Below are 16287 nucleotides of genomic sequence, written 5' to 3' on the forward strand. Positions count from 1 at the left end.
GGAGAAGGAAGCGGGCCAACAGGCTCAAGAGCTTGATCCAAGATAACTGGGCTGTCAGGAAGGCGGGAAAAAGAAAAATGACCCAGGACAGCATGGCTGCCATCAGATGGCCCGTCTTGTTAGCCATCCCTCTAAAGTGAAAGTCAGTAAATGACTATTGTTAACTATACATATTACAATATATATTACAGTTAATAGCCTTAGGTTTATCTCCAGGTGGAAGAAGATAACTTTTATTTTGTGTCCTGGGTAGCCGTTCCTTCAGGGGAATCTTCCCAACCCAGGGATGGAACCTGCATTGTAGGGAGCTTCTTTACCAGCTGAGCCACCAGGGAAGCTGTCCCTCCCACAGGGACTCCATTTAAAGGTAGGCACCTTGCTGAAGGTGCACCCTCAACCTGGCTTTGACAGTAGTAACTAAACACTTGTCAGTTCCCTTGAACAGCTCAGGAAGTGCAGGCTGTGTGCATCAGGGAGTCTTCCATCCCCATTCTAGCAACAATTGGCCCTGGGATCCTCATCCTCACATGACTCCACTCCCCCACTGATACCTTAGTGGCCCTGTTACAGGGAGTACTTATTCCCAGCCACTGTTCTTGGTTCATTCAAGCAGAGATGACTACGACAGACCATTGCAAGATACCTGGCCTTTTAAGTACAAACCAAGTCCTTCACTCATGCTGTATAAACCAAGGTTTCTAAGTTAAAGGTAAATCTTGAAACAGTGTAATTGGAGCTGGGCAGTCTGTGCTTACCAAGTGTTGATAAAGGAGCACCACATGCAAGGTATAAAACAGTGACTATTACAAGGTGCTTTTGCATGTGGCTCTGGGCTAAGCCTCTACATCAGATGTCCCCAGATGCCTTCGAATTACCGGTCAGGTCCCCATCCACTTCCGTTATGTTCCCAGTTACTCTCCAGCATGGAGTCTCTGATGTCTAATGAAAGCTGAACTACACCTGAAGGCCTTCCCACACTCTCTACATTCATAGGGTTTCACACCAGTGTGAATTCGCTGATGCTGACTAAGGGATGAGCTCTGGTTAAATGCCTTCCCACACTCATTGCACTCGTAGGGCTTTTCTCCTGTGTGAATTATATGATGCCGAATAAGGGCGGAGCTCTCACTGAAGAATTTCCCGCAGTCATTACATTTATAAGGTTTCTCTCCAGTGTGAGTCTTTTGGTGGATTATAAGGTTTGTACTTTGGCTGAATGCTTTCCCGCACTCACTACACTTGTAGGGTTTCTCTCCAGTGTGAGTCCTCTGGTGGTTTGTGAGGTTTGCACTCTGGCTGAAGGCCTTCCCACAAGCGTTACATTTGTAGGGTTTCTCCCCCGTATGGATTCTCTGGTGCTGAATAAACGCCGCACAGTAGCTGAAGGCCTTCCCACATTCTCTGCACTGGTAGGGCTTCTCCCCTGTGTGAGTCCGCTGGTGGTTGGTAAGATTTGCACTGTGGCGGAATGCCTTCCCACAGTCGCTACACTCATAAGGCTTCTCTCCAGTGTGGATTCTTTGGTGCTGAACAAGGGCTGAACAGTCACTGAAGGCTTTCTCACACTCGGTACATTTGTAGGGCTTTTCTCCAGTATGAGTTCGCTGGTGTTTTGTGAGGTTTGCGTTCTGGCTGAAGGCTCTCCCACATTCACTGCATTTATAAGGTTTCTCTCCGGTGTGAATCCTCTGGTGCTGAATAAGAGATGAACTCTGGCTGAAGGCCTTCCCGCATTCATTGCACTCATACGGCTTCTCCCCAGTATGGCTCTTCTGATGCTGAGAAAGGGAAGAACAATAACTGAAGGCCTTGCCACATTCGTTACACGTGTACGGCTTCACTCTGTGAGGTTTAACTGTACCTGCATTATTCCCAAAGCTCTCTGCGTGTGTGTCACATTTATGGGATCTCACTTCTGTAGGAACTCTCTGTTGTGGAGAAAGGACTGGTCTCATATTGAGGCTCTTCCCCAGTTCACTGTTTCTGTGCTCTGATACCCCAGAAGGCATCTCTACACTTGGATCTTGGAATGATTCTTCAGAAATGTCTTGCTCAGGTGGTGATTCAGATATAATCTTCCAATCTGAAGAAAATTTAGAAAAGTAATTTTAAAAATTCTTTTGGCAGTAGAAGATACTGCAATATGAAGGCTGAAGGAGCTGGGCTAAGCCTGTTTGCGGACTGGTTCCATGCTTCACTCCCTTCACCCAGGATGTGTATGTAAGTGTTAGTTGCTCAGTCCGACTCTTTGTGACCCCATGGACTGTAGCCCGCCAGGCTCCTCTGTCCATGGGATTCTCCAGCCAAGAATACTGGAGTGGGTTGCCATTCATTCTCCAAGGCATCTTCCCGACCCAGGGATTGAACTTGGGCTGCCTGTTTTCCAGGCAGATTCTCTACCATGTAAGTCAGCAGGGAAGCCCCAGGATGCTTCTGTTCTAAACTGTGTGACCAGAAAACTTTTCAGAGACATGAGCACCCTCTGCTCCCTTTCCTAAACAACAGCAGTGGATCCTGAGCCTGCCCCAGACGCACACCTCTCCTGTGCTTTTGCCAAGTCCTGGGGTTGTCCTGAGCTATCTTCTTACTCTCACAATTCTCAGTATGGTTTTGGGCAACCTACTTTACCAGGTTTTGATAATTCACTTTAAAAAGCTTATGACTGATGCCAGCAGGATGAATGTTTTCACCTTATCAAATCAGCAAGATTTCAAAAAAAATGGTTAATCCTAGAGTGCTGGTAAGGGTGTAGCAGGTGGGATGTCACATACTGTGTGGCTGCATAAACAGGGACGAGCTTTCTGGACAGCAATCCACTTGTAAGAACCTATCCTGAGGAACGAATGAGAAATCACACAGAGCTGCACTGACATCATTTGTTCTCAACACTGCATTATTTGTCAAATGAAAAGCAAATACCTAAATGTTTAATAACAAGGAATGACTATAGTATAGCCAATCAAGAGCCACTATTTAGCAGTTAAGTCATGTGTGTAATCCATGCACTGCAATTCCTTTTGTAGAAAGGTATTTATTGAAAAAACCCTGGCAAACTATATAATGTGAAGGTAAGCTGTGTTGTCTTTGGGTTCTTTGGGACCACATTCATTTTAAGAGAAAACTTTAAAGTGTGAGTTAACGTATAATATTTGGCAAGCGTTAAAACTAATTGAACCCTCTGGTCCCAGACATCTCTGTCTGTCTCCATAGGAGCTTATAGCTAAGGGGAGTGGAGTTTTAGGGAGGGCAATGGAGCTTCTTTTCTCAAGGGTCAATTTTCCTGAAATGGTTCTTCCTGTTTCTACCTTATTTAAGAAAACAGGTTAGTTTCAGGTGCCCTGTATTTGAATTTCTATAGAGAACCTCGACCCAGGCTGCCTGGGTTCAAATCTTGGCCCTACCTCCTACTATTGATACGACTTTGGGCAAATTACTATACCCTGGATTTATTATCTGTGAATGTAGCTCTCTTACAGAATTATGAGAACTAAATAAGCTAAAACACAAATGACCCAGAACACACCTGAGAAACAGCAAGTATTCTATGACTGCTTGTTATTATCTTGAACCTCTGTCTTGTAAATATGTTTCCCATTAAGCAGTTTTCCCTGTAAGTTGCATGTGCATTTGAAGCCCAGTCTACCAAGAGCACAGAAGTCCCTGTTTCGGGTTGAGGGTATCTCTATGTCACTTGGTATTAGGCCTTAGATGACTCTGACAGCTCTCAAAAACTGACTGTCTTATCTGAGTGAAAGATGGAAAGAAGAAAAGTGGTAATAAAAGAAACAGTAGGAGAAAGGAGCAATTAAGGTTAGGTTAGGACTAACAGGTTAGAACTCTGTGTTTCCATTGCAGGGGGCACAGGTTCGATCCCTGGTTGGGGAACTAAGATATGGCATGCCCGGCCACAGGGACCAAATAAAAAAGACCATGTGATGTTCATGAACTGTCTTGCCTCAGCTCACCTCTTCCCTGAGTGCTGGCTCCTGTATAAGACAGTCTAATAATATATCAAACCAAATATACCCAAAGATAGAAGTGGTGATTTTCCCTTTCTAGTCAGTGACTTAGTCAGCGACTTAGTCAGCCTTTCCATTCACCCAACTGCTCAGACCAGAGTCACCGTTAATGCCTTGTCTCTCATATCCAATCCCTAGTGAGTCCTGTTGGCTGTAACACCAAGTATGCCCTGAATCTTTGTCCTGACCCACCACCATCCTCTTATTGTTATATCCTAACTGATCTCCCTGCTTCTGGTCTTTAACCCTGAAAGCCTAGTCTCCACAGGTTATCTTCTCAAACACAAATCCAACATTATCCTTTTTGTGCTCAACACCTTCAGTGGCTTCCTATCTTCCTCCTTGGATAAAACCTGAACGTTTTCCATGGCCTCTGAGTCTTATATGATCTGCTGCTCTGCCCAGCACTCTCTTTTGTTTACTGAGTCCTAGGGTCTGCTGATCCTAACACAAGTTAAAACTCATTTCCACTCAAAGCTTCAACACACAGTGTGGCCCAGGATGTTCCTTATCCAGAAACTCAAACAGCTGGCTCATTCTCTTCCTTCAGATCTCAGCTCCAATGTCACCTCCTCAAAGTGGTCTTTCCTATTCATCTAATCTAGAATAGCCTTCACTAGTATTCCCATTCTTACAGTACTCACCACTATTCAACATTCTACCAGTTACTTTGTTTACTCATTTTATTTATGTTCCTCGCTAGTATATAGGCAGGGACTCAATCTTCTCCTCTGTTGCACCTCCAATTGCTATTAATAAAACAACCACAGGCATGGACCAAGGAGTGAGGCAAAGGCACATCCAAGCCCTGGGTCTGTCTGTTACTGTGGAAGGCTGGGATGGAATAACAGGGAACCCTGAACCCGCCTATGAGGCTCGGCGATGCCCAGGTGCTCTGTGGGGCCTCAGAGCAGAGGTGGAACACCCCCAGGGGCAGTGTTTTAGTTACTCTAACAGCCGGATTTAAAACTCCTCCGATCACTTCACTTATCACAGAATTAATACAGTCCTACACTGTCAACAGCTTTTTCATATGTATTAGTGTGTCAAGTAAGACAGGTTTTGTTATCCACATTTTTGAGATATAGAAACAGATGACCACAATTTAGTGATTTACTCTGAATCCATGTACTTGATATGCAGCAAGCCAGCTCCTGGAGTATCTTTCATGGGTCCATATCCAAAGTTGCTTCCACACTAGTACTCTACTCTAATACCTTAAGGCACAGATTTTTCATGGTAACACCTTTCCCCAACTTTTGTTTCTCGTAACTTGGTGATCTGAATCTTCTTCAGAACCCCTCTGAGACTGAAGAAGCCCTTTCCCAGGAAAATGCAGTTACTGCCGTAAAACCCTGCATTCCATCTCTGAAGTTCTATACAGGGTCTCAGGACTCAGGAGAAAAGGTCCTGCCTAAAAAGGATGGTGAGCTGGGAAGGCGTGTGGCGAGGGGGAAGGAAGCAGCAGGGGAGTCAGGCTCCCTGTGAAGGGAAGTATTTCAGCAAGTGTGAATGGTGCCTGCAGTTACAAGGACTGAGGTGACATGTGACAGGCTGCTTAGAGAGAGGCTAAAATGGGAAGAAGAGAGTGCAGATAAACCCTGTGGAAAATAAGCCAGAGGCTTTGTTTTGTTTTCATTGACTTACAGCAACCATAATCAGATATAAAAGCATTAGGCTGAATTTTTAGAAAAATTTTAAATTTTGTCACCTTAAAGCTGTTAAGTTCATTTGTACCTCTGATGCTTTAAGTTTCAAAATATCAAAAGTAGCTGCCCTGCCGGAGGTCATTCACCTGCAAGGGCTGAAATATGAAGGTGAGGGTGGAGTGAGCAGCCTTAGATGAGCAGTAAGACATAAACATACATAGAAACCATGGTTTCCTGTGCTTTTGTTTTTCCTGAGTTTCTTAGTGTCAGCTCTTTAGAAAATTCCAGCATGGCTGTGAAGATGGGGTGCAGAATTCAATAAAGAGTCAGTCAGACAGGGGAGCAGCAGCAGGTGTCACAGCTGAAGGATGGGTAAAGGTGGGCACCTGAGATCCTCAGTGAGGTGAATCTGAAGCAGGGAATGTGCTGGGCCAGCGAAGATGACTCTCATTTCCTGGGGGCCAGCAATACCTGTGCTTCCAAATACCTCCCAGCTTGGGGAGACTGAGGCGATGGTATGGAACACAGGCCTTGGAGTCTGATTGGTGTTGCTTCAAACCCAGCCTGGCCACTTTCTAGCTGGGAGGCTCTGAAGCAGTGAGTCAGCCTCTCTCAGCTTTATTTTCCTCATCTACAAAAGTGAGATAGCAATACTTACCTCCCCCGTTGTTAAAATTTTCAAATTTTTTCAAAGGGGCTTTTGCTCCTGAGACTCTGCCTTGCTCACTCACCTGGACAGGCGTTCCTTAGGCCGTCTCTCTCGAGCATCCATGAACCTTCCCTTTGTTCCAACTGGGAGTTCATACCAGGTTGGGACACTGGAAGTCCTATTTAAAGGGGAAAAGAAGTGGACTTTAGAGATCTGCCCTAAGTATAAAGAGCTACCCAGAACTGGGGGAGATGAAACAGGCCATTCATTTCATTCACTCAATAAATATACTAAGCACTGACTTGGTGCTGGGCACTAGGGGACACAGCAGTAAATAAGACACATGATGGTGCTGGTCTTGGTACAGCATTTCAGAAAAGAGATAAAGAAATAGCCTCAAGGAGGGGTCAAGTCAGAGAGCTAAGCAAGCCCATAAAACAAGTTACTTAGGAAAGTGGGAACTTACTGACTATGGAGGACCCCTCCTGGGAAGGAAGAAAATGTGGAGGTACAGCCTCGAGGGGGAACAAAATGAAACTGCCTCTTTCGCAACCCAGAATGCAGAGACCTTTCATTAGTGAACGGGGAGGAAAAAACACTGTCCCTCTGGTGCATCAGAGCCACCCAGGCTCACTCAAGACTGGGAAGTACCACAGATTTTCAGAACTGAACAAATTCTGAATTTTGAATGGTTTCCTTACCCAGTAGGACCAGGTTTCTGGAATTTTCTGGCATCCCTTCCTCGAACCTGTCCCTCGGAGCAGGGGCCAACTGCCTCCATCCCCCCTGGGTAAAATCTACAGTCACATTGCTGAAAGGTGTGGATCCCTGAAAGAACAAGCACAGTGTCCTTCTTGCCCAGAGCCCTTAGAATGTGAGGAGGGAGGGAGGCTGGCGGCTCTGGGTGTGGTGGTTAGTGAACCTATTAAAGGTCTCTGAAAGGACTTGGGGTAGTTCCAGAAAAGCGCCACTGATCACTTCCTATATGCTTAATGCTATACTGGACACTGATGCCTGAAAATAAATAACAGTCTCTCTGTCTTCAATGTGTATTATTCTTGTAGACTTTATATAGAAATAGAAAGAAGTATATGTATATTATGAGCAGTAATTGGGCAGAAACTAACAGGTGCTCGGGAATTAAAAGTACCAACATAGAGAAAACAAAATTAGAATGTGTGACTTTATGTGGCAAGGAATCAGCTGCAAATCAGCAAAGAACGTGAATGATGAATGTTTGTGGAACATTTAATAAATATTCCCATGAACTCAGACATCTTACAGTAAGCAGGAGAGCCAGGCATGTTTGCAACCACCTGTAACAATGTGTGAAAGAGAGGATATTCTAGTTACTAGGGTAATGGAAGAGGAGTCCTAGTTGGAGGGCAGGGGTAGGACACTCAGGGAAGAGCACAGAGAGAGAAGGCGACCACCAAGTTGGACTTGAAGGAGCAGGTTCCTCAGATGGAGAAAGAAAAGGCCATCTAAGGCAGGGGAGGCAGCGTGAGCACAGGCATGGAGGCAAGGACATCTTTATCTATTATCAGCTTAGGAAATGGTACCTTCACGTACCTTGCTGGCCATGTCAGACACCTGGATGTTATCTCCCCGTTCCCTGCAGTTCCCCACAAGTCAACTGCATGTTCATTCTTCCTCCCCAATAGCATGAGAATTCACACATTTCTGTCCACCCCCCTACCACTGCCTTGTTTTAAGCCAGTAGCATTTCCCAAATCTTAACTAATCTCCTGATTTCTAATTTTACCTGTCCTTCCAATACATCTTCACACTGAGAAATGCTTTAAATGGGACGGAGGGTCATTTTTAAAAATAATGAAATATTTAAAAACATGGGGGGGTCTTTTTATAGAAATCAAGAGAGTAAAATCCACTATGAAGATATAAGGCTTATGAACCAAATAACAAATACATAATTCATAAGGGAAAAACTGTAGGAAATACAAGGAGAAATTTAAAATATGACAGCCGTGAGAGATGTTAAATAGCTCAGTTGCTGACAGAGTTAATACAAAATAAACCAAAAAATAAAGGTATGGAATAAATGAGTAAGTTAATAAGGTTGAGCTTATAGAGTTGTAAAGTCCTACATCCTGCAATTACACTATACCTGCATGTTTTGTGTGGAGAAGGGACACAAACTTTATCCTCCATGGGGCACAGACCAGCCACATGTGCAGACAAGAAACCAAAGCCACAATTTTGGCACATCTAAAAAAATTAAGATTACAGCCAAAAACATTCAATATATCTGAACAAAAAAGGAAGAAAATAAATTATGGATTCAACTCAAGAGTTAAAAATATTACTTTTAAAATAAATCTAAGGAAAGCAGAAGCAAAAAAATAAAACTACTAAAATTTTTTTTTAATAAAGATTGGAATTGATGAGGAAATCCAAGAGCAGACTTTCTAAAAATGCAGACAGACCAATTCCTAGTCAAGAAAAAGAAAGGGAGAAGATAGTTCTTACCTTCACAGAAGGACTATGAAATGGAGTTTATTGGAAATAATTCTGTAAAATACTCTTAACGAAATGGGGGAAATATTAATAAGCAGGACAAATCGTCTCTGGGAAAACAACAACAACAAAAGTATCTAAAAGGACACAAATCAAAATGTTAAGTGTTATTTCTTTGTAGGAGTGAGGGTGACTTGGGGGGTGGGTAGTATGTTGTCTACATTTTCCAGGGTTTCTACAAAGAACATGAGTGCCTTTTGTAATCAAAAACCAAAAGCGCCCTTAGTTTTGTTTTTTTTTTAAAGATTGCTTCTTGGAGTAAATTTCCAACTTACTTGGGGCCCTGCTGTGAGGAGACCAGCTGCCATTCCTTCCTCCTCTGTGTCTTCCTCTTGAAGAAGGGCAGGGTCTGGAGAAGGTGGTTCTGGAGGAAGAGAAAGAAACCAATGAGGCAAAAAAGTTCACAGCTCACCAAACTAGAAAGCCTCACATTCTCACTCTGAAGAGCGTGTTCAGATGATATTATAGGTCCCAGGGCTCAGTGGGGCTGAATTTGCAGAACTGCAATGGGGTATAAATTTTCGCATTTCCTTTTCCAGCTCAGAAGTTCCATCAATCCACTCAGACACAGAGAGGCATTAAAGCGTAAAGACTCGCAAGCATTCCAGATCCACCACTTCCCAGCAACTTCGCTATGTGATCCCTTGTAAAGTTCCTGTGAAGATGCAAACGCAGACAGAGCAGCTGACACAATGCCTGGAGTGTAAATATACAGCTTACAACTATTATCAATTAAGTTCTTTGGAGAAAGTGGCTCTGCAAATTAAAGACATTTGCTTAATCAAAAGAAGAGGTAGTGACCAGGTGGGATTCACCCCAGGAATGCAAGGTTGCTTCAGCACAGGAAAAGCAATCTATAATATACTATATTAATACAAAGGTGGGAGGAGGGGATCCCATACGATCACCTCAGTAAACGCCAAGAGGCTATTTAAGAGAATCTGATACCTTTTGCTATAAAACACCTCCAATAAACCAGGAACAGAAGGGGACTTCAACTTGATAAGAGCCATTTCCAAAAAGCCCAGAGCTAAAGACTGATGCTTTTCCTCTAAGATCAGGAACAAGACAAAGATGTCACCTCTTGTCAGTTCTAGTCAGTGTTACACTGGAATTTCTAGCCAGAGCACTTAGGCAAAATCAAGCAAACAAACAAACAAATCAAAGGCATCCAGATTGTAAAGGAAAACTTAAACTCTATTTGTGAATAGCATGATTTTGTACACAGAAAATCCTAAGAATCAACAGGAAAAACTAGCGGAGCTAAACAAGTTCAGCAAGCTTGCAGGATACAATGTGAACAAACAATAAACAGACGACTCAATTAAAAATGGGCAAAGAATTGAATAAATAGTTCTCCAACTATATTTCTATAACTAGCAATAAACAATCTAGAAATGAAACTTAAAAGAGCATTAAAAGAACAAAACACCTAGGAATAAACTGAATATAAGTGCAAGACATTACACTGAAAACTACCAAATTTTTTTTTAAATCTTTTGTCTGATTCTTTAAATAATTTTTTAAAATTATTTATTGAAGGATAACCGCTTTACAGAATTTTGTTGTTTTCTGTCAAACCGCAAAAGAATCAGCCATAAGCATACATATATCCCCTCCCTTTTGAACTTCCCTTCGTCTCCCTCCCATCCCACCCCTCTAGGTTGATACACAGCCCCTATATGAGTTTCCTAAGCCACACAGCAAAGTATTTTTAAAAATAGCTATTTTAAAGATGGTCATGTAAGTTTTATGTTACTCTCTCTCCATATATCTCCCCCTCTCCCCATGCCATAGGTCTATTCTCTATGTCTTTCTCCACTGTTGCTCTGTAAATATATTCTTCAGTATAATTTTTCTAGATTCCGTAAATATGCATTTAGAATACAATGTTTATCTTTCTCTTTCTGACGTACTTCATTCTGTATAATAGGTTCGAGGTTCATCCATCTCATTAGAACCAACTCAAATGCATTCCTTATTATAGCTGAGTAATATTCCACTGTGTATAAGTAACACAACTTCTTTATCCATTCATCTGTCGATGGACATCTAGGTTGCTTCCATGTTCTAGCTACTGTAAACCGTGTGGCAATGAACAATGGGATATATGTGTTTTTTTTCCATTTTTTTTCCCTCAGGGTGTACACCTAGGAGTGGGATTGCTGGGTCATATGGTGGTTTTATTCCTAATTTTTTAAGGAATCTCCATACCGTCTTCCATAGTGGCTGTATCAATTTACATTCCCACAAACAGTGCAAGAGGGTTCCCTTTCCCCCCCACAATTTCCAGCATTTATTATTTGTAGACTTTGGTGATAGCCATTCTGACCGGTGTGAGGTGATATCTCGTTGTAGGTTTGATTTTCATTTCTCTAATAATGAGCGATGTTGAGCATCTTTTCATGTGTTTGTTAGCCATTTGTATGTCTTCTTTGGAGAAATCTCTGTTTAGGTCTTTTTCCCACTTTTTGATTGGGTTGTTTGTTTTTCTGGTATTGAGTTATATTAGCTGCTTGTATATTTTGGAAATTAATCCTCTGTCAGTTGTGAAAACTATACAATATTTTTAAGGGTACTCTTTCTGCCCCCTTCTGATGCCTATGTCAGAAGCTTTCTCTATCTCCTTTATACTTTAATAAAACTTTGATTACACAAAAGCTCTGAGCGATCAAGCCTCGTCTCTGGCCCCGGATTGAATTCTTCTCCTCCGGGGGCCAAGAATCCCGGTGTCTTCGCGTGATTCAACAACAATCTTTCAACAATAGCTTTAGAGGTGCAGTTGTGCTTCCAAGTATAAAGACCATCAGTGGTTCCTTGGCATTCCAAATCTCTTCATGTCCCAGCTCCTTCCACGTTCTTACACAGTCTGGAGACTCACTGAACTCCTAAAGTTAGAGGTCTTTTGCAATTAAAGGTCATGGCCCTGGGGCCAGTGTACATGCTGTTGCCTGTCTTCCTCATCACTCACTGGGAAACTGCCACCTTGTTGGCTCTTAGGACTCAACACAGTAGGTACCTCTTCTTGGAACCCTTTCTCAACTGCCTTTATCTGCCTTTTCTCACTCTCCACTCCCACCCAGGCTGAAGTTGAAGCCTGTGTATGACTTTTCATGGTACATATCACATTATATTGAAATCACTCAAGGGTTTGATCTTTTTTCCTCACTGAACTTGAGTTCTTGGAGGCAAGGCAAATTTTTATCTTTGGTGCTTAATTCAGTGCCTGGAAGCTGGTCAAAAATTAAGTATTGAAAAAAAAATTAAGTATTGAATGGATGAAGGAATTCAACACAAAATATCTATTGATTGAATGTCAACTCTGTTCAAGCAGCTGTGGATCTGGGCACCTGGGAAGACAATGGAAAGCAAAAACTTAAAAAAAATAAAATAAAATAAAATAAAATATTTTTAAAAGAAACTACAGAAGATCTAAATAAATGAAAAGCCATTCCATGTTCATGGACTGAAAAACAATAATCCTGAGATTGCAAAATTCACTAAATTAATTTGGAGTCAAGGCAGTCCTATCAAAATCCCAGCTGTTTTGTTCAATAAAAATTTAGGAGGTGCTCCTAAAATTCATATGGAAATGCATGGGACATAGAACAATCAATCTGGAAAAAGAAGAAAAGGTGGAAGACTCATATTCACGATATCAAAACTTTCCACAAAGCAACAGTAATTAAAGTAGGGTGGTACTGGTAATGGATAGACAGATCAGTGAAGAAGAACTGAGAGTCCAGAAATAAATCCATACATTTATGGACAACTTATTTTCAACAAGAGTGAAGAAATTAAATTTCTCTTCAACAAAATAGAGGGGGGACACCTGGATATCTACAAGCAAAAGAATGAAGCTGGACTCCTACCTCACACCATCCATAAAAATGAATCCCAAATGGATCAGACTTAAATGTAAAAGCTAAAACTTTTAAAAGAAAATATAAATCTTCATAACCTCTGATTAGGCAATAGGTTTATTAGGCATGATATCAAAAGTACAAGGGAAAAAAACTGAGTGGGAGTTCATAAAAATCAAAAACTTTGTGCTTTAAAGGACACTATCAAAGTGAAAAGACCTGCAAATCATACAACTTCTAAGGGTCTAATATCCAAAATACATACAGAATTCTCTATATTAAAAACTCAACAAAGAAGGACAAATAACCCAACTTAAAAATGAGCAATGGATTTGAGTAGATATTTAAATAAGATACAAAAAGCTAGTAAGTATATGAAAAGATGCTCAACATCTTTAGTCACTGGAGAAATACATATCAAACCACTGTAAGATACCACTTCACATCCACTAAGATGGCTAAAATAAAAAAGACGTATTAAAATAAAGTACTGATGAGGATGTGTGAATGCCTATGTGCTCAGTCACTAAGTTGTGTCTAACTCTGAGACTGTAGCCTGCCAGGCTCCTCTGTCTGTGGGATTTCCCAGCAGTGGGTTGCTATTTTCTTCTCCAGGGGATCTTCTGAACTAAGGCTCAAATCCGTGTCTCTGGCATTGGCAGGGGATTCTTTACCACTGAGCCGCCAGGAAAGCCTGGTGAGGACGTACAGAAACTGAAATTCGCATACACTGCCACTGGAAATGATCTTAGTTTTCTGAATGTTGAGCTTTAAGCCAACTTTTTCACTCTCCACTTTCACTTTCATCAACAGGCTTTTTAGTTCCTCAGAAAGTTAAACAGAGTTACCATAGCTACACAGTAATTCCTCCTTTAGGCATAAACCCGCAGTTCAGTTCACTTCAGTTGCTCAGTTGTGTCCGACTCTTTGCGACTCCATGAATTGCAGGCATCCCTGTCGATCACCAACTCCCGGAGTTCACCCAAACACATGTCCATTGAGTTGGTGATGCCATCCAGCCATCTCATCCTCTGTCATCTGTTTCTCCTCCTGCCCCCAATCCCTCCCAGCATCAGAGTCTTTTCCAATGAGTCAGTTCTTCGCATGAGGTGGTCAAAGTATTGGAGTTTCAGCTTTAGCATCAGTCCCTCCTAAGAACGCCCAGGACTGATCTCCTTTAGGTTGGATCTCCTTGCAGTCCAAGGGACTCTCAAGAGTCTTCTCCAACACCACAGTTCAAAAGCATCAATTGTTCGGCACTCAGCTTTCTTCAGAGTCCAACTCTCACATCCATACATGACCACTGGAAAAACCATAGCCTTGACTAGATGGACCTTTGTTGGCAAAGTAATGTCTCTGCTTTTGAATATGCTATCTAGGTTGGTCATAACTTTCCTTCCAAGGAGTAGGCGTCTTTTAATTTCATGGCTGCAATCACCATCTGCAGTGATTTGGAGCCCCCCAAAATAAAGTCTGACACTGTTTCCACTGTTTCCCATCTATTTCCCATGCAGTGATGGGACCAGATGCCATGATCTTCGTTTTCTGAATGTTGAGCTTTAAGCCAACTTTTTCACTCTCCTCTCTCACTTTCATCAAGAGGCTTTTTAGTTCCTCTTCACTTTCTGCCATAAGGGTGGTGTCATCTGCATATCTGAGGTTATTGAGATTTCTCCCAGCAATCTTGATTCCAGCTTATGCTTCTCCCAGCCCAGCGTTTCTCATGATGTACTCTGCATATAAGTTAAATAAGCAGGGTGACAATATACAGCCTTGATGTACTCCTTTTCCTACTTGGAACCAGTCTGTGTTCCATGTCCAGTTCTAACTGTCGCTTCCTATATAAACACTAGCAAAATGAAAACTGTCCAAAAGAAAAGGTTTGCATGCATGTTTATAACATTATTCATAATAGCACAAACTGGAAACCACTCAGATGTCCATCACCTGAGGCACAGATAACAAAAACATGGTATAATCCATGTGATGGAATATTTTTGGCCATAAAAAGGAAGTACATTTCTTCATGTTACAACATGATGAATCTTGAAACATACTACATGAAAGAACCCAGACACATGTACTGTATGATTCTACTTCCATGAAATGTCCAGAACAGACAAACTCATAGGGACGGAACGATGACTAGTTGGCCAGGGACTAGGGGGAAAGGAGACTGTGGAGTAGTGCCAGTTTCTTTTTGAGATGATGAAAATGTTCTGGCATTAAATAGTGGCGATGGTTGCCGAACTTTGTACGCATAATAAAAGCCACTGAACTGTATACTTTCAAATTGAATATTATAGCATGAAAATTATAATCTCAATTAAAAAAAAAAAAAGAGTCTTAGTGTAGTCCTCAGAAACCACTCTAAAAAAAGTAAACAAGTCTGAACACTGGTCTTAGTACAGACTTCACTTTACTGAGCTGTACCTATCCATTGTACTTATTTTCACCTCTGGTACCATGGGAGGACGATAACCATCCTGCTTGTGTTCCCGGGTCTCTGAGGGAAGACAACATGAAATGCTGGATGCGAAACTGCACTCGGTGAGTGACAGACCAATTCTCGGTCTAGCGGAGGACGGCAGTGCTCCGTGGTTACTATTACATACACATTTGTTCTGTAAAGCACTCAAGGTGCTTTCAAAAGCATCATTTGATTTGATGCTTACAGTTCTTAGAGGTGAACGAGGTAGTTAACGTCATTTTACCTTTCCCTCAATGAAGAAACACAGGTCAAGAGACCTGGCTGGTACCCCCCAGCTTAAACAGGAATCCTATCCTTCTGATTCTAAATTCCCAGGATTCGCCAAGATTTCACAATCCAACTGGGTTGAACCCACCCTCAGTATGACGGGAAGACAACAGGCTCCCATTCTGAGTATCCCTGGTTGCTTCAAGAGGGCTGGAAGATCAGAAGCAATAGAGGAGGCCCTGAGCACGTCCCCCATTTTCCTTTCCAGGGCCCACTTCTACTTTTTAATGCCATAGGTACGTCCACAAATCAGAGTCAGGAACAGAATACTCAAAGAGAGGATTCAGGACTGAGCTCTTCAAATTTTTTTGACCCCATAATTATTCAAAAAAGGACCGTCCCCAATTACTTGTGGAAAGGATAACAGCTGAGTTCGGAACCGGGTCACACAGCAGTATTGGCGCGCAGGCTGGAAGCCACGAACCGCTCCAACACTCCTTCTCACCTCCTTCCTCCAGCATCTGGGTCCCAACTCGCGCCACCACCTCCCAGCAGTTCTCTGAGGGTCGGCGTCGCTTCACTGCGGGCCCAGCCCCGCTTTGGGCTCTTCTCTCAGGCCTCTCCCCTCAACGGCCGGATCTGAGACTGCGGGGCTGAGCCGGGTCCGTCCTGTCCGGCGGGTCTTTCATTGTCTCCACAGCCACAGCCAGGCCTCGGCTGGGGAGCCCGTGACGCAACCGCCGACTCGGGCTCTAGCGGAACTCCGCTTGAAAAAGCCCGCTGCCCTCTACGTGAAAAGGCTCCAGGCCACGGCTACTGCTTGGAGCTCAGAAAATGCGGTCGCAGACCCGCCTCTGGGCCAAAGAGGGAC

At 42.7% G+C, this 16287-nt stretch overlaps 1 protein-coding gene across 6 annotated transcripts; it reads right to left on the reverse strand.

The window, feature by feature from the left end:
• Positions 1 to 205: 205 nt before the first annotated feature.
• Positions 206 to 16287, reverse strand: ZNF79 (zinc finger protein 79). 6 transcript variants are annotated; one of them, XM_086325091.1, is made up of 7 exons: positions 15922 to 16287; positions 9131 to 9219; positions 8446 to 8546; positions 7019 to 7145; positions 6400 to 6495; positions 1862 to 2083; positions 206 to 1778 (listed from the first exon to the last, which is right to left on the reverse strand). In XM_086325091.1, the coding sequence occupies exons 6-7, from the start codon at positions 1865 to 1867 to the stop codon at positions 912 to 914; spliced, it is 873 nt and encodes a 290-aa protein (XP_086181217.1). In that variant the 5' UTR covers positions 1868 to 2083; positions 6400 to 6495; positions 7019 to 7145; positions 8446 to 8546; positions 9131 to 9219; positions 15922 to 16287; the 3' UTR covers positions 206 to 911. The 6 variants fall into 6 exon arrangements, with proteins under 6 accessions (XP_086181217.1, XP_086181216.1, XP_086181214.1 ...); XM_086325090.1 differs by lacking the exon at positions 8446 to 8546; XM_086325088.1 differs by having other exon boundaries at positions 206 to 2083.

Source organism: Bos grunniens, chromosome 11, assembly GCF_055505025.1.
Source record: "Bos grunniens cultivar Pamir isolate PY7600 chromosome 11, Bosgru_T2T1.0, whole genome shotgun sequence".
Taxonomy (NCBI): Eukaryota; Metazoa; Chordata; class Mammalia; order Artiodactyla; family Bovidae; genus Bos; species Bos grunniens.

What these genes read in the sequence shown, in the direction of transcription:
- ZNF79 (XM_086325087.1), bottom strand. An exon ending in CAGAAACCTGGTCCTACTGG is followed by an intron (nt 6,496 to 7,018) that starts GTAAGGAAACCA and finishes CCCTTTAAATAG; the next exon opens with GACTTCCAGTGTCCCAACCT. An exon ending in CCTAAGGAACGCCTGTCCAG is followed by an intron (nt 2,084 to 6,399) that starts GTGAGTGAGCAA and finishes AATTTTCTTCAG; the next exon opens with ATTGGAAGATTATATCTGAA.